This window comes from Zootoca vivipara, chromosome 5 (assembly GCF_963506605.1).
Source record: "Zootoca vivipara chromosome 5, rZooViv1.1, whole genome shotgun sequence".
Classification (NCBI taxonomy): domain Eukaryota; kingdom Metazoa; phylum Chordata; class Lepidosauria; order Squamata; family Lacertidae; genus Zootoca; species Zootoca vivipara.
The window spans coordinates 29,188,011-29,206,910 of record NC_083280.1 but is presented as its reverse complement, the minus strand read 5'-3'; the positions used below and the strand labels follow the sequence as shown (position 1 = coordinate 29,206,910).

The 18,900-nt window shown below is 47.5% G+C and overlaps 1 protein-coding gene across 1 annotated transcript in view; it reads right to left on the bottom strand.

The window, feature by feature from the left end:
• The window catches only part of IRS1 (insulin receptor substrate 1), a 55,508-nt gene extending 51,234 nt beyond the window's left edge, over positions 1-4,274 (bottom strand). Inside the window, exon 1 of the mRNA XM_035132694.2 lies at positions 652-4,274. Coding sequence (XP_034988585.2) covers positions 674-4,267 — 3,594 coding nt within the window. The 5' untranslated portion in view covers positions 4,268-4,274 and the 3' untranslated portion in view covers positions 652-673. The remainder of the gene's footprint in view (positions 1-651) is intronic.
• Between the last annotated feature and the right edge of the window lie 14,626 nt (positions 4,275-18,900).

The window sequence follows — 18,900 nt, the reverse complement described above, 5'->3', positions numbered from 1 at the left end:
TGCCTAAATTTCCAGATCAAATGCCATTAGAAAGAATATTAGAAAGGGATATTACATAGCAAAACACAAAGCAAGACAGATTTTGTTTGTTTGAGATATGTTAACCAGTATTAACCAGGCTTCAAAACCAACCATAGCCAGAGATTTCATCTCATGTTTGCTATCTAGTAGCAGTGACTTCCTCCTTTCCCTACCAATCCTTTCATAGGACTTTGTTTCCTTGACAGATGTTTATATTATGACCATAAACAGAGCAATATAACAGACCTAACCCTCCTTAACCAGAATTAATGGGATTTGTATGCTCTGACCACCCGTCCTTTAAAACAGACTTGTTCCAGTTCTAACTCACCAGTAAACTGAGGAGCTCTACACACACACACACACACACACACAGTATGGAGGAGTGACCAGGGGCGAAATAGGGGACTAGATGCAATGCACAAGTACACGGCAGAACAGTCAGATCTATTAACGATTACATAATTTAAACCAACTAACAAAATGTGACCTAACCCATGCCCAAGCTGAGAGCATGTTCATTTAAAGGCTTACTGGGGGTACCAATTCAAGTCATCTGTTTTGCAATAGTCCAAAGCAGTTTCCCCACCCCACCCCTATGAACCAACCGTTAGCTCACAGGATGCTCACCTTGTCTCTGGCTCTTGCCCAGCTACTGGATGTCCTCCCGCTTGTGGAAGCTGATGCTGGCATATGCACTTAATTCATCACCCAAGTGGCTACTCCCACAAGGCTGATTAGGAGATTTAGGTGGCTGATGCTGCTGTGTCGGCTGCTTGACCCCTAGCAGAGAAGCGCTCTCCTGAGGGTGGGGGTGGTGGTGCTGGCGGTGATTAAAATCCTTCACTAAGTCCAGGTCGATGTAATTGAGCCCATTCTCCACGCCACCCCCAGCCCCGCCAGCTGCCTGCTCCCTCCTCAACGCCGCCGTGCCAAGGCCAGGGAATGCCCCCGGCTCCCCAGATCCAGGCTTGAGCCAGACGTTTTCGAAGGAGGCTGAGCTGTGGCGCTTGGCGTCCTCGGAGCCTCCTCCTGGTCCGTGGGGCAGGGCTGAGGCACCGAGGCCACCGCCGGGCGTAGTGGAGGAAGCAAATGTCTCGGAGCTGTGGCGGCGCCGGCCTCCCTGCGGGTCGGCGCGGATCACTTTGGCACTCTGGCTGCTGCGGCTGGGGCTCAGGCTGACGTGCGTGAAGGCGCTGCTCATCCCCGGGGGCCCCATCATGGACGAGGAGCAGGAGTGGGGCAAGACGGCCGGCAGCTCCCCCGGCTGCGCCTGGGGGTGTGGGGAAGGCAGCCCCACAGGCGGGGGGCTTTTCTCCGGCCTGCCGTGACCCATCCTCATGTCAGCGTAGCTGAGCAGAAGGGCAGGAGGGGGAGGCGAGGGGATGTGGGCACACACTACATACTGCCCCCCGTTGCCCAGCTGCATGCTCATATAGTCTCGGCCACCGGGGGGAGCTGCCCCGGCCCGGCTTGGCTGCATGGATGCCAAGGTAGCTGGGCAGGCTGCCCCCCAGTCCATATTCATATACTCCTCTGAGCTGGAGCCAGCATCTCCATGGGGCAAAGGTGATGGGAAGGCCGGTTGCTTGAACTCTATGTTCACGTACTCACCAGGGCTTTTGGGCTCTGGGAGCTGTTCCCGAGCCCGAGGCAGAGTGCTGGCCTTTGGACCATCCAAGGACAGCCGGGTAGGTCTGGCCAGGCGGCTCTTGGTCCGCACAGCCGCATCCGCAGTACAAGGAGTAGCAGGCTGCAATGGCTGTGTCTGCGCGGGAAGGGCATACCCCACACCCTCCTGTCCCCCAGGGCCACCGAGGCTGTCGCTACTAGTGGAGGAGGAGGAGTCCTCGGCAGCAGCGTAGAGCAAGCGGCCGGAGCTGAAGGATACCCGCATTTGGGCATTTCCCTCTTCGCCTGTCCTGCGTTGCATGTGCTTGAAGGAACGTGGCAGGGAGAAGTAGGAGTAGATGGGCTTGTGGTGGGACCGGGTGGGTCCTTGCACAGATGGCTCTTCTGGGCCTGGAGGTCCTGAGCTGGCGAAGTAGCAATCTGGAGGGGTGCTGGTAGCAGATCCACTGGCTGGAGACATGTTGATGTAATCGCTCCCACCACTTGGCAGCTTCCCCTCGTTGCTCTCCACGGAGAGCTTGGGGTGGTGGCTAGTCCCGTTCATCCATAATTTGCTGTAGGCAGCAGAACCACTGTCTGGAGAACAGCTGCCACTGGGAGACATCATCATGTAGCCATTAGAGTCCACCGTGGCCTGTACATGACGGCCTCCTCTCCCAGGGTTGATGATCTGCTGTGGGGCAGACACACTCTTAGGGCTCATGGGCATATAATCACCACCTTTGGGAGTACTACCACCATTGGGGACTGGGGCCACTCCTGGCAACATTGGCATGTAGCCATCATCAGTGTGTGGGGTAGAGTTGGTCCGGTGGTGGTTGCCCTCCACCTGATGCATCTCTAGACACTCCTCAGGGTAAGAATGGGTTGGTACAAAGGCAGAATGTCGATAGGAGGAGAGCCTGCTGCCACCACAGGAATAAGAGGGGAGCATCTTGGTATATTCCTCAATGGAGGCCACTGAAGACTGCGAGGGAGTCTTCTGGTGGGAGATGGTAGGGGAGGTACCAGCTGAATGAGTCCGTTTCCTGAAGCCTTTCTCAGGATCACCCACATCCTCACCGCCAAGCCGGGGGCAGCAGGGGGCACCAGGGCAGCGGGTCTGCTGCTGTTGAAGGTGGCAAGTGCGGGGGGTGAAGTGACCATTAGGAGCTGCGATGCTGCAGCAGGATGAAGCCATCTTCCCTCCCATGCATATGTAGTTGCTGAGGTCCTCATCTGCCCGGGCAGGTGGGGTGTGTCCTAGAAAATCAGGGGTCACACTGCGGAAGGAGCTGCGGAAGTCACAGGGACTGGATCCATACTCGTCGGACGAGATGAAGCCCCCGTCGCTGGGGGAGCCAGAGACAGAAGCACTGGAGCGACGCGGGAAGAGGCAGTCCGAGGTGGAGCCGTGGCCGCTTGTGCTGCTGGACGACAGGCTGACCGGGCTCGTAGCAGATGGGGAGCAGCGCGAGGAAGGCATTGGGATGGAGCGGCTGTGGTTGAGAGGGGGGTGGAGCCTAGAGCTGCCGCGGTGCCGGTGCGTGTGGGTCCGGTTGGCGCTCGGGCTAACTGGGCTCCCATCCACCGAAGCTGGCCTGGACATGGTACCTTCTCCATCACTGGAGGCTCTGACGCGGAAAGAGCTGGGCTTGCCCCCTGTCCCTCCTCCCACACCACTGCCAGCCGGAGAGGTAGCTGTCACGCTCTCAGTCCTGGACCTACGGCTGAGCCCCACCTGGCTGGGTGGGGGGTTGTTGACGTGGTGCCTGCTGCGGAGAGGCACCGATATAGGGTTGGAGCAGTTGGAAGAAGACTGGCTTTTGCTACGGGGCCGGAACTCCTCGCTCATGGCCCGCATAGCCTCCAAGATGGTCTCATGCATGTTCTGGGCTACTACAGAGTCATCTACTTGCATCCAGAACTCACCTGGTCCGGTGACCGCGGAACGCCCCACCTCAATGAAAAAGAAGTTCTCCGAGTGGCCACACCGCCGGATGTTGAGCAGCTGCAGGACCACAGCTGCCGCGTCAGAATTCAGCTTGACGAAGCTGATGGTCTTGTTGGTTAGGCACAGGCGGTAGATGCCGATCAGATTCTTAGTCTGGCCCAGACCCTTGGGTTTCAAGATCACCTGCCAAACTTCCTTGAATGCTGGGCCAGGAGCCATATCACCGTAGGTGTCCTCCCCTGCCTCTCCTATCCCAATGCTTCCACCACCCATGGTGACATCCCCGTGGTGGTGGTGGTGATGATGGTGGTGGTGCTGGTGGCTCTTGGCCCGGTTGTGCAGTTGTAGCAGAGCCTGGTACCAACTCTCCTGCTCAGGCTCGCTGTCAGCAGCAATGGCAAAGTGTTCGTCCTTAGTGTAGAGCGCCACAAGGTACTTATTTTTGGAGTCTGCCCTCTTGTTGATGTTGAAGCAGCTCTCCAGCGGGATAGAGCGCTTGGGGCCCCCCGACTTGTGCCTCCACTTCTTTTCATTTTCATAGTACTCCAGCCGGGCGGGTCCGGACTCGCTGGCTGCCCTCAGCACGAAGAAGCGCTTGTGCATGCTCTTGGGTTTGCGCAAGTAACCCACCTTCCTGACATCTGAGAAGAAGCCCTCATTATTATCCGTGGGGCTCGCCATGCTGGAAGGGGAGAGAGGTGGCAGAGCAGCTCTCCTACTGCAAAGGGGCAGCTTCTGAAACAGCAGAGGGGGAAACAAAGCAACAACAACAACAAAAGAGAAGTAACGGAGCAGCCCAAAATCCAATTCTTGCAGCAGCAGCAACAAAACAAAACAAAACAAAACCCAAGAAAAATAGCACTGCACCCCCCCCCCTTTCCAAAAGGGGATAGGAAGAGAGTAGCAGGCAAGAGAGCAGCTGTTCAGCGTCCTTCCAGCTCCAGGAGCAGAGTTTGGGTCGCTGTTTTTATTTCCAAATCACCCTTCGCAGGAGAAACGTGGCTTTCAAAAGTCCAGTCCAGGAAAGTCTCGTCCGAGCAGCCGCCGAGAAAGGGGAGAAGTGCATAATTTCATCCGTGCGGGGTGGAAATTCCTCCAGCGACGGGAGCAGGATGGGGTTCCCCCGTCGCTTCCCTCCCAAACAAACAGCCCCCTCCCCTTCTCAAGTTACCCCTCAGCAAGGAGCGAATTTCAGATGCCGATTAAATATCCTCTCGCGTTGGGAAGGGAAGATTTGCTTTTGCAAAAAGAAAAAAAAATAAGGGCGAAGGGAGGAAAGTCTCCGTCGTGAACGCAGGCAACCCTTCTTTCCGAAAGCAAAAAAACAACAACAACAGTCAGTCAAAACACCACGCCAACCACCTTGTTTTTCTTCCCCGCCTAAAAAAAAGTCAAAATATCCTTCGCCGGAGAGAGAGATTCGGCGGGGGGGGGGCGTTGAAAACAAACAAAATATCCGTGGGGAAATCAGCGCCGCTGAGACTGCAGCTTCTTCAGCTTGTGCAGCAGCAGGAGAAGACTGGCGACCCCATTCAGTCCCGTCTGGTTAGGGCGAGAAAGTGCCATTTCGACACAAAACGCGGGCAGGCGGCTGCAGGGGCGAGAGCCGGGAAGGAGAAGGCGAGGAGGGGAAGCTGCTCGAGCGGAGGAGAAGGAGGAGGAACATCCTCGCGGCGGCGGCGGCGGCGGCGGCTCTTGCTTCCACCTCCTCCGCCTCTTCTTCATTCCAGTCGGGAAACTCTCGGAGGGCACTCGCAGCAGCGGCGGCGGCGGCAGAATCCGTCTCCCTCCTGCACCACCGCTACGTCCTCTTCCTCCTCGTGCGCCCCAGGATGAAGGAGGCGAGCGAGGGGAGGAACAGCAGACGCTGGACTTGCTTGCTTGCTTTGCTCGCTGGCTGTCTCTCCCTCCTCGGGCTGTTGCTGCTGCTGCTGCTGCTGCTGCTGCTGCTGCTGCTGCTGCTGCTGCTGCTGGCGGCGGCGGCGCCTGCAGTAGCTGCAGCTCCGCAGACTTTACCGAAGAGCCCCCGCGAACCAAAACAAGCGGCTGCCGTCTGTGTTTATTATGAGTCCAGCCCCCTCCAGCCGCCGCCGACACTCCGTCTCACTCCTAGGAGAAAAACACGTGATGGCGCCAGTGCGTGGACCATCCCCATCTCCAGCCCCAGCAGCAGCAAGAGCGCGGGAGAGCAGGGCGAGGTGGGAGGGAGCGGGGTGGAAAAAAGCGCCCACGCGCAGCCTAGCTTAGTTAGCGCGGCATTCCAAGCCCGCCTTCCCGCTCCCATGCCTCCCGCGGCGGCAACAGCGGCTTTTTCATTCAGCACCGCAGCCAGAGCGCTTACCTTTCGGCGCTGATCGCGTCCGGAGCCTCGGCGGGGGGTCGCTTTCCTATTGGAGCACCTGCCTGTCCTTCTTTGGGCCTCCTAAGGGTTGTGTGGAGAGAGCCAGACGGGGAGGCAAACCCAGGCTTGGTTGAGAAGCGCAGCGTAGTAGTTTGTTATGTACAGTATAATATGTGTGGGTGGGTGCGCGCGCGCGCGCTGGCGGGCGGGAGCGAGCTCGCGCCTTCTCTTCCCCCCCCCCCCAATATATATGAGGGAGAGAAAGAGTAGACGCCATTCACTGGCGTGATATTTACAAAACGAGGGGGTTGTGGGTCTCGCTTTGCCTTGCCGCCGCCGTGACTGAAGCAAAGGCGGGCGCCGTGTCGGGTTTTTTCATCCCATAACCCCCTCATTATTTAAAACATGACTTGTAGGGATTTCTTTATTTAAAAAAAAGTCACGATTTGCAGCGCTTTGCGGAATAATTACTATTTCCCCCAGTCGCCACGAATTGCTCCTGTTTCCCCTCCCTTCTCGTTTCCGCTTGTAAACCTAGCATTCAGGTCCCCCAATCCTTAAACGTTTGCTTGTACATGGAAGCAAGTCCCATTGAATGTCATGGATCTTCAATTTCCAAAAAATAAAAGGTCGAGGATAGGGGAACTTGTGGCCCGCCAGGTGTGGTTGGACTGCAACTCCCACCATCCCTGGCAATTGGCTCTGCTAGTGGGGGCTGATGGGAACTGTAGTCCAACAAAAATGTCTGAAGGGCCGCAGGTGCCATAAATATAGGCTTAGGATCCGTTTTCCAGCTGTTATTCTTGAGGGAAAGGTGACCAGAAAACATGACTATAAGAAGAGGGGTGGGCAAAATAATCAACCAAAGGGCAAGAAGAAGTCACGCTCCCAATTTTTTTGGGGGGGGGGGCACACATACTGAAATCGTAATAGCCCAACAATGCATAGCTGTCAAGTTCTCCCTTTTAAAAGGGAAATTCCCTTATGCTAAATAGGCTTCCTCGTGAGAAAAGGGAAAACTTGACAGCTATGACAATGGACACAGAAATTGATTACTGTGTTTCTTTTCTCTGTTCCCCTCCCTTTCCACAAGATGTGGCGATGCCCCTTTGTTTACATGGCTAAAATGGGGTTAGACAACCCCGTGGACACAGATCTATCCAGAAGTATGTTCAGAGACAGTGTGCAATGTTTGCTACACTGAAACACTCATACAATATGCATTCTGTAACAGGCACCTGCTCACCATGTAGAAAAGGATGTTGTAGTGCTGGAAAGAGATGCAGAAAAGGGAGATCAAAATGGTCAGGTTATATATATATATATATATATATATATATATATATATATATATATATATATATATGAAAGCTCACAGTGTTTGGGGCTTTTTAGTGGGGGGATGGGACATGTTAAATAATTGGGGACATAAAATCATACATACAGTACTGTATTCTGAACAGGGGTGATTTCTTTCTTTCTCCGTTCATAATACCAGAATCCAGGGTCATCCAGTAAAGCTCAATGGTGTAATACCGGTACTTGTAACAAACCAAACTACATCTCCACACATTATATAGTAAAAGTTTGGAATTCGCTTATCAAACAGTGTGGTGTGGCTTCTAATTTAGACATCTTTAAAAGGGGATTAGGGAAGTTCGTGGAGGATAGGGCTATTAATGACTATTAGTCATTGTGAATACCTCCAGCAGAGCAAAAGCAGAAGAATGCAATGATGTTCCTTAGCTGTTTGTATGTTTTCCATTAGCATTTGGTTTACTACTGTGGGGAACAGGATGCAGGACTAGATATTGGCCTTCAAGCTGATCTAGTAGGACTCACCTTATATTCTTATGGGCTAGCTGATACTTGGAATTATTTGATCAAAAGGTCTGATCATATGTATTCTTCCAGGCAATAATGAGGCTACTCAATGGTAATGAATGTGTGGTGTAGACACCCAATTTTATCTCTACATTTACTTAATCTGGAAATCATTGAAACAACTCAGCAGACATATGAATGTGCAGGCTGTTAGCATGCCCACTCTTTCTCCTTGCTATTATCATTGTTTAAAGTTTTATGAAGCCTTCCGAGTATTAAACAATGAACACGAAACCAATAACACCTTTTCTATTACAAAGTTTTAATGTTCCTATACTCTGAGTCACATGAACTCAGCCTACAATTAAAGCATTGGGTTGGTGATGACACTGGTATCATTACCACTGTGTCACCTGGATGAATGAGGTACCGTAGTCTGAGCCCAGGATTTTATTGCCAGTTTCATGTAAACTGCAAATTAAACTTGCTGTCATAGATAATTGTTTAGCAAAATTGCTTTAACAATCATAGATGATGGATACACCTGTAAATTTGTTTAAACTACAGCTGCATTACTGAATAAAGAATATGATGTTGAAGCCATTTAATACTAAGGCTCAAATTACATTATTAAGAAAATTAGAAAAAGTACCCATACTAAGGCTATCATCCTCAGCATTCTTGTTTTAAAATATCTTTTTAAAAATGAATAGGACTTGTTTCCAAGTAAATGAGTTTTAGGACTGGAATAACACTTCCATACTCTAGTCAAGTATGTACACTTTTGTAAGTAAATATAACTGGAGTTGTCTTTTATGCAGCGGCGTAGCGAGCCACCATGACACCCGGGGTGGCAAATTGCCATGCACCCGGGGGGGGGCATGGCGTCGCTACGTAATGACACATGCATGCTACGTAGAGGGGGATCGCGCCCCCTGCGACTTCTAAACGGAGCCTAAACGGAGCGTCCAGGCTCCAGGTAGATAGCCCACTGGCGCAGCGCACCGCACCATGCCGAACAGGCTTTTTACCGGGAGGCTGGAGGGGCTCGCCTTGGGAGTTGCTGGGTGGGACGCCGACTGTCACACATACCCCATAGTGGAACCCGGGGCAGCCCGCCCCCTACACCCCCTAGCGCCGCCCCTGCTTTTATGAAATACACACAGATTTAGATTTAATTCTTATCAGTGCTATTTTTCTAGAAAAATTGGGGCAGGAACTCACCATGAACTCGCTCATTCTCTTAGAATGGCAATGGTGCCCAACTGAGAGGTGCCAAAACTGAGTTCCGCCAAGTTCCGGCTGAAAAACAAGCCCTGATTCTTATATATCTGCATTATATGATTTTGTCGGTCATTATTGAAGGATCTTTGGTTCTGAAAGTTAGAAAACGCATTGAATTTTAAGCAGTACTAAATAATAGGCAAACCATCTTTCAGACAAGGAAAGTCAAAATCTAGAACCTGTGTGATCTTAATTATGCATTACATTCGGGTTGCCCACTGCTTAGCATTGCGGCTTGGAGGTTAACTTCCTGGTCCTAAACACATCATAGTGTTAAGCTGGTTTACTTGTAGTCTGATCTTAAGCATATGTACATGAAAGTGAATTGAGAAATTATTATAGCTTGGTGGCAGAAATTATTATAGCTTGGTTGCTTTGTATGCAGAAGGTCCCACGTTCAATCCTTGTTATCTTGAGGTTGGGCTGGGAGAGACCCCAGTCTGACATGTTATAAAGCAGTTTCCTATGTTCTTACGTAGTAATTTCAGTGGGACTAATTTACTGATAAGCATGCTTGGGATTGCTTCCCTAACCACAACTTACTACAAACCTATGCACGTTTATCTTAATGCGACTGACTGTGCACAGGACTTGCCTGTACAACCTGTTGGAAACAATGGAACTCAAGTGATTTCTTATACCGCTTTCAATTGCTTTTAACTAACATTTGCTAGACCAGAGCTCTCGAAGTCTGTATGGATGACATCCCAGCCACATAGCCTGCTTGTTAGCTTACTAGTACAAGTCATTTGAGAAATGTCCTTTGAATATTTCTGCAATCTGCATGTCTGTATTGCTTATTCAGTTCTGAATTTATAGCCTTTGTTTCATAGCACTAGATACAGGAATTATCTATCTCCTCTCTATTCATCATCATAATGCTTGCGTTTGGAGTTTTATTGATGAGTTGAGAGTTGGAGACACATCATTTCTGCAGTTGCTGGGTTTCCCTTTGTTACTTTCAAGGATTTGCTAAATTGTTGCCCGTGAACATTTTCAAATGAGCATTTTGCTTTTGAGAGGGGTAATTGTTCCCTTCAGAACTCTTGCTTTTATATTTTCCAGCACTGTTCACATCCATTGTCTCCCAGCCCCACTGCCTCCATAGCTCCTTCCTGGAGTGATCCCAGCCAATCAGGGATTTTGTCATGAATGCAATAACACTACTCACATGTAGCTAATTGAGGGCAATGCTTCTTTGGATGGCCACATAGGTGATCCTATCAAATCAGAAAAAGCATAATCATTTCAGCACAAATGAATAAAAAGAAATAAAAACCCATAGTAGGATAGTGCCTTATTTAGGCCAACCAATTACAGTAGTGTCACAAAATATGTAAAGCAAAGGAGGAGGAGGGGAAAGCTGGCTTGGTAAAACCACAAAGACTGCATAGGTATCTGTACTAAGATGGTATATGGGAAGAGAAAGTAGACTAAATAGATTAGGTACTTCCAAATGGACAGTTTTTTAAAAAAATGATCTGTGGTGGCAAAGTAGTTTATGAGCAACGCTCTCTTATCTTTGTCAGTTTGCCAAGAAAGGAAAAGGTTCATGATGTAAATCACCCCTTTTGCTAGTTTAAAGGAAGCAATCCATAGCGCAAGGCCTCCCCCACATTTGGCAATGAGTTTGCTAAATATCTGGAGGGAAAGAGAATACTGCAGATCTGTTGCTTCCTCTAAACTCACAAAGTACAGTGGTCCCTCAACTTACGAAGTACTCGACTTACGAAATTTTGAGTTACGAATGGGGGAAAAATAGCCGCACACATACGTTTGTGGGTTTTTTTGACATCCGAAAGGAAAACTATTGCGGTTTAGATGGGGTTTTCTCGACTTATGAATTTTAGATGTGGTTTACTCGACTTACGAATTTTTCCGTTTCCAATGCATTCCTATGGGAAACCGCTTTTTTTGACTTACAAACTTTTCAACCTACAAATGTGCATTCGGAACGGATTAAATTCGTAAGTCAAGGGAACACTGTACTTGCAAATTGACTTGAGAAGAGAAGGGATGCTGCTGCAAACCTTTACTGTCTCTTGCAGTGAAAAACAAACAAACACTGAATGGGAAGGTGTTTTTCATACCTTTTAAAAAAAAATTGTGAAACTCCCCCTCCCTTTAGCCTAATTATTTTCCTAATTTACTATCACCTGTATTTCCCAAAAATCGTTATATACTAAATTAAATTAAACATGCAACAAGGTTAGCATTTTGAAGAATGCAAACTTTTATTTCTACTTAGTTGGTCTCTAAGGTGCTACTGGACATTTTTTTTAAAAAAAAAATTATTTCAGTTGCAGTATTTAAGAAGCAGCACTGCTGTGCAGTACAACCCAATAAAGTAATGGAGAATACATTGCTCAATGCTGCCATCTGTAGGCCAGTCATATTTCTTAAATGCATTTTGTCCACAGAGATATGTACAGTACAGGTAACTCACAATGTGGAATTTCAACTTTGCATTGTTAAAGACTAGCCTGTTGCAATCACAGAAATTAAATGCATGGCACAGAGCTTAAAAGCACTTTTTTGCTCAGGGTTTTCCTGGCATAGAAAGAGCTTTGAAACTCCCTTACTTGTGGGGGTAAGACCCATTGGGTCAGGGTCCACCTTCATTATTGCCCCTGTACAGGGCCTCCAGACTCTGAGCTAACTTTTAAGTCTTTAGCCCTTCTAGAAAGAAAGAAAGAGATGGGGCATAATGGGTAAGTACCCTCCTAAGTGATTTCTATGAAACAAGTCAGCCTAGCTGCTCCTGTCTGTAAGTCTTATTAGCCAATGCGCTGTGGTTAAACCACTGAGCCTAGGGCTTGCCGATCAGAAGGTCAGCGGTTCGAATCCCTGTGACGGGGTGAGCTCCCGTTGCTTGGTCCCAGCTCCTGCCAACCTAGCAGTTCGAAAGCACGTCAAAATGCAAGTAGATAAATAGGAACCGCTACAGCGGGAAGGTAAACGGCGTTTCCGTGTGCTGCTCTGGTTTGCCAGAAGTGGCTTTGTCATGCTGGCCACATGACCTGGAAGCTATACGCCGGCTCCCTCGGCCAATAATGCGAGATGAGCACGCAACCCCAGAGTCGGTCACGACTGGACCTAATGGTCAGGGGTCCCTTTACCTAATGTCAGAGCTGTGACTGATAGGTCTGGGCACCAGGGCACCCTGGGGGTCCCAAAAGGCTGCTGTATTCTAGTAGTCCTTAGCATTCTTTCTTTTGCGCTAGCAACAATAATACATTTTTTCCTGTGGCGAGTTTATCTGAGATCAGGAATTAATTTCTGCAACTGCAACTATAACTACAATGTAAGTGCAGGTAGATGTTACACAATCACCAATGTTGATGTTACACAATCAAAGGGCAAATGCAAAATGTGAAAACTTTGCAAAGAGGCTTAAGCATGTCTCATACTCTACAGCACCTAATGCAAGTCAATCACTAAGAATTCACTGTATAGTTAACTTACAGTATGACGATATACATGTCTACTTAGAAGTAACTCTATTTGTGATTAATGGGGCTTGCACCATAGCTGCCAAGTTATCCCTTTTTTTAAGGGAAATTCCCTTATGCTGAATAGGCTTCCTCGTGAGAAAAGGGAAAACTTGGCAGCTATGGCTTGCACCCAGGCAAGTGGATATAGGTTGGCAGCCTAGGCTTTGGTTTAGATATGGCATTGTAGAAAAAAGGGGTTTGTGCCTTTAACAGCTGTGTTTTCACAATCAGACCCAGTAGGACATAGCTGACTTGCCACGGTAAGCATGAAGTAATCGGGGGTTCAAGCACAAATGGCAGTACTGTCAAGCCCCTATGACAGCCATTTTGTATTATGCCATAGCCTAATGGCAGCCCAAACAAAACCGGCACCCACATTACTCTCAAAATTCAAAATGTATTCACTGAACTTAGTATCTGTGAATGTGGATTGCAGAAGCAGAATGAATGACACATCCAAGCCCAAGATGAGTAGCCGAATACAAACCTGCCCTGTCTCCAGCTCCGTAAGTCAAACTGGTAATTGCAGTCCACTTAACCAGCATTGCAAGCATAACAACACAGTAATATACGGAGCGTATCTTGTTTGAAAAATCCTACCGATGATACCTATGGGTAATGTATTCCTCCCTCCCTCCCATACTTCTTCCCTTGTTGTTTTACTTTCCTTTCTTCTCTGTGTTTTCCTGAGACTTTCCTCCTGCCCCTTCTCCTTCTCAATCATTTTCCCTTCGGGATTATAAACCTGAGGACAGGGACTGCCTTATTATTGATTGTTGCCAGTCATCTGGAAGTATTTTTCAACTGATGAGCAGAGTAAAAATACTTTTTTAAAAAAATGCATCGCCATCGAGAAACCCAGATTTTCCATTGATGTACTGTTATTTCAACTGCACACTACAAATTATTGTTGGATAACAAGCTGATAGCCCCTGAAGTCCCGCAGCAATTATCTTTATCGCTTCCTCGCATAGCCACTTCATGAAAAATAAACGCTTCCTCATATATTATTCTTGCTGATATAGGCAATAGCCTTTGTAGTCACAATGCCCAGCCACGTGTAATACAGAATCATCTGCCCAATGTATTAAGCAGCATTAATTTGGGACTGTAAACACTGACTGTTCACCAGGAATTCTTGAGCAACGACAAGAGACCAGACATGCCTGGAGTTTTCCTAATAAAAATATAGTAGTGTCCAGAAATAGATGGAAATGAAAGCACCAGAGGAGGTATGGCCCAAGGGCTACATCATGCTAGGGAGATATGTTTTTATACACCAGGCATATTGCAATAGTCTGATGGCTTGAAGAAAGGGAGTAGAAGGAGAGAACTCTTTAGGATTATTCAAGGAGTCACAGCTGGAAGCAAAAAGATACAGTTAAATAAGGATAATTTAGTAAGAATATGTGGCTTATTCTTATATTCATTTTATTATTTATTAACAAAGCTACACTAGCGACCTACAGTTGTACCTTGGAAGTCGAACAGCTTAGTTCCCGAATGTTTTGGCTCCCGAATGTGGCAAACCCAGAAGTGACTGTTCTGATTTTCAAACTATTTTTGGAAGCCTAAATAGTTTTTTCAAACTATTGAAACGTCCAATGGGGCTTCCGCGGCTTCCGATTGGCCGCACTTTGGTTTTGGAAGTCAAATGGACTTCCGGAATGGATTCCGTTCAACTTCCAAGGTACAACTGAATATGTTTCCAGGCCCGTTTCAAGATGCTGGTTTTAACCCATAAAGCCTTTTTTTATTTATTTTCTTTTATTTAACAAGATTTCTATACCACTTGATTAAAAAAAGAGAATCTAATCACTTTACATAAAATGGCATAACAATAAAAATAAACCTTTAAAATGGTAGCAAAATATGAAGACTGCTGTAGGACCAAGCTACGACCTCCAGAATCTGGATATACCTGTATGATGTGGACTTGAACGGGCTTCAGATTTAGTAGCAGATTTTAGCTCTCGAGGAGGGGAGGGGTTAAAATTTTCATTTTCTGTATTTAAATTGTTTTGTAATATATCACACAAAACAATTTTTAAAAATGAATAGCTTGGAATCCCAGAATTCCCTTTTCAAAAAACAGTGAACTTTTGACTTCCATTTTATTGCACCATGGTGGATGATACTGAGATGCAGGATGGAAATCAGATCTCGTAAGTCAGGGGTCGGTAAACTGTGGCCCTCCAGACATTGTTGGATCCCAGCTCTCATTTTCTCTGGCCATTGGCCAACCTGGTTGGAGCTGATGGGAGATGGGAGTCTAACAACATGTGAAGGACCACGTATTCCTCATCCCTGCGATAAGTCAATGGCTGCAGACACAGAAGACAAGATTTCTGGTACTGCCCTCTGCCTGGTACAAATAAATCCCATTTGGTCATTGTTGTACAAAAATACACCTCTTGTTCATTCCCATGCTTGTTTCTCTACCACAGTAGCATAGCAGAAGGCAAGGGGTATCAAACCTAGTCTCCAGGCAGAGTCTCCAGAGCCTTGAGCATGACAAACAATGAAAGTAGGGCAGAAGAGGACAGTTCCCCCAGTCTCTCAGCAAATATCACATTGACACACTCCTAGTACAGCAAAACAGTGAAGAACAGCTCCCTAAATGCAACAAATCAACGGCCTAGTTTTATGCAACAAGGCTGGCAAGGTAAAGTAAATGTGTTACCTTGGTATCAGCGCATCTTACCCCCCCACACACACACCAGGGGCAGAGGAAGGGGGTGTGGTGGAGGCAGATTGCCCCAGGTGTCTTCGCTGAGGGGGATGACATTTGGCATGCCGCCCGCCCGTGACTCCCAAGCCTACCCTGAGCCATCAGGGGAAGGGGGGGAGGTGTGCCGCTTTGCCGGTGGCCTTCCCCCCTTCCCCCTTCATTTTGATAGCTGGGGGAAGCATGGGAGTCGCTGGCAGGCGTCGCGCTAAATGTCTGCCATCAGCGGCTCGCTCCGCCCCCTGTTGCAGGGCGTGTTCACTGCTCCGTGCACCCAAGCGGCTATCTCGCACCTGGGAGGGCACCCTCCTTGCCGCCCCCCCCCCGGGAGTGCACCCCATAGCTGCCAAGTCTCCCATATTCCCCGGGAAATCCCCGTTTTTCCAGCTGTTCCTAGCTGAAAAAACAGATTTTTTTGTTTTTCCCCGGTTTATTCTGGCGCGGCGGCCACTTTGGAACTGGGCAGAGCATGCTCAGAAGCGACTTTTGATGCTGCTCTGCGCAGTTCCAAAATGACTGCAGTGCAACTTCTGGCGCGGCGGCCATTTTGGAACTGGGAAAAGCAGCATCAAAAGTCACTTCTGAGCATGCTCCGCCCAGTTCCAAAATGGCGGCAGCGCTACTTCCGGTCTGCTACTTCCAGCCCGGTCCCTTATTTCTCTGGCAGCAACTTGGCAGGTATGGTGCACTGCACCCACCCTGGGCAGCATGGGCATATGCTCCACCCCTGCTCCCCACAGTCCCTGAAAACGGTATCCTATCAGAGGAAGGAAAAACCCAACGAATCATGCAAACACCAGAAACTATTGCTTTGCTAGACATGCCCTTTATCCAGAATAAAGTACATTTAGTCAAGGGTAAGATAAGGAGTCAGTTACTGCACTGGTGCTTTTTTTTTTTTGCAATTACCAGTAGTTTCACATTGGCAGTGCACCAATGAGCAACTGAGCCATACTATCAGCCACAGGCCATGGTTCGCCTGCAGTACTTTCAGGGCCAAAGTCCAGGCCCCATTGGCAGAACAAGGGAGGGGCCAAAATGAAGCAGGCCTGATTTTTCACTTAAGTAAGACTTAAAAACAGGGGATTCCTCCTCCCCCCCCCCCCCGCCGGGCGCATATCCCTAAGACCATCAAGTCCAGAGCCCAAGATTAACTAACTGTACCGCTGCAGGTGCATCGGCTGTGTGTCAATACATAGTCAAGTAATGAAATTCTCAAAAATGCAATTAGTGACACAATCTCTGTTCCAGGATCTGAGGAATTTCAGAAGCACTGTGAAATCCTACAATACATGGGTTTGCAGTTCAGAGTACCCTATCAGCAAATCCTTTATCCTTTCTGGTTGCATACTGTGGGTTCTTTAGCACATAATTCTAGATTACTAGTAAATATAAATATAAATAAAAATAATAGTAATCCCTCTACTAGAGCCAGGGCCTTTTCAGTACTGGCCCCAACCTGGTGGAACGCTCTTTCCCAGGAGACCAGGGCCCTGCGGGATTTGTCTTCTTTCCGCAGGGCCTGCAAGACAGAGCTGTTCCGCCTGGCCTTTGGGTTAGACTCAGCCTGACCCCTGTGTTTTTCTCCTTCATGGCTTGGATTTATGGCCTACTTGAAATGAGGCTGCACTTTAATTTTAATACTGTATTTTAATCTGTATTTTAATTAATTGTTTTTATGTTTTATTGTAATTCTGTTGGTGTCAGCTGCCCTGAGCCCGGTTTTTGACTGGGGAGGGCGGGGTATAAATAAAAATTTATTATTATTATTATTATTATTATTATTATTATTATTATTATTATGAGATTGGTTGGTTGGTTGGTTGGTTGAGCAGCACCAATGTGCTAACCTCTTAGAGGCCGCTTTGAAAACAGAATGCTGGACTATATAGGGTTTAAGTCTGATTCTGCATGACTCTTATGTTCCTATCCATTGCATCTCAAGGATCAGGTGGCACATTGTGTAAAAGACCTCTGACACCTTGGAGTGCTTCTGCCACTTAGAACAGATAATACTAAGGTAGACGGACATATACTGTAGTCTGACTTAGTTTAAGGCAGCTTCCTATGTTCCTAAAGATGCCTACCCTAACCAGGCATTTTAGGACACTGGAATTAGAAAGAAGCAGTTGGCAGCATCCTTCATTGGGGTTGTCCCATGTTTATGTTCACTGCAGTGGTCCCTCCTTAACATGAAAGGTCAGGGACATTCACACAGGATAAGCCAATGCGTTTCCCATTAAGGACTGCCAAACTAAGTCCACTAAGGAAAGAGTCACTAAAGAAAGTTCGACTTATGCACTGCATATTCATGAACAGCAAGTATGCATGGTGCGCTCACCACTTAGTGCAGGCATAGGCAAACTCGGCCCTCCAGATGTTTTGGGACTACAACTCCCATCATCCCTAGCTAACAGGACCAGTGGTCAGGGATGGTGGGAGTCCCAAAACATCTGGAGGGCCAAGTTTGCCTATGCCTTAGTGTAATGGAGCTAATTGCAGTTTTATTATATTAAAAATTATTTACAATTTTATCTTGATTGATCTCAGACTGTTATTCCATTTATTTCTTCTATACATACTATATCACTGAAAAGCAGCCCCATGGATTCCTCTTTTGTTGGTATAACATCCAAAGGCATGTTGCCCCAAATATCTTCAATAAGTGAATTTGTATATTTACTTGTATATGCATTTGGGAGCACAACACAAACACACACACACACAATCGATGGACATTGGCACTTTAAGTAACAGGTGATTCTGCCCTAATTCTCAAGCAAATTCAGTGGTGGGTGAAAAGTAGAATTAAATTAACTGTTGGATTGAACCTGGGTTGTAAATCACTGTGATTACTAATGCATGCTAAAAAGAAGAGACACAAGGGGAATGGAGTCTGATGTCTGGCTTCTTTAGTAGCCAGAAGCAAGTCAGAGACACAATTCCTGTGGAAAAGTTTCACATGACGAGCCAGCCCCACGACAGTGCATTTAAAATATCATCACCCTATTTGTTCCTTAACTAGAACATGTTTAATTGGGTCAATCACTTTTTAAAGTATCTCCTAAGGAACTGATTTGACTTAATAAAATCAAATGTCAACAGCCAGATCTTAAAGCTACAGAGTTTTGTACCTCTGGCTCCTGGCTGTATGTGAGTTTTGGATTGTTATTTATCTACTTCTGTATTTTAGAATTTCTGTTTTGTTGGAAGCCGCCCAGAGTGGCTGGGGGAACCCGGCCAGATGGGCGGGGTATAAATAATAAATTATTATTATTATTACTTATTTAACTTGTTGTTATATTGTACCTCTGTAGGCAACACAGTTAGAAAAGTGGCATATGCATTTTAAAATATACAAAGCTTTCTCTTAGTAATATGATCCTTCCTTCATGCCAAGTTGCTACGAGCCAGGCTTTGACAACCTGGTGCCCTTCAGATGTGTTGGACTACAACGCCCATGAGCCACAGCCAACGTGGTGGACTTGTGCACCATGTCTTGAGCACTTTGCCATAAACAAAAGCAAGTGGTTTTTGTGACTGCTGAACATGACGCCATCAGCATATTGATAACACTGTGCTTCGGACACCTATATGATCTCCCCCTGCGGCTGCATAAGTTATATAGGTTAGAAAAGACTAA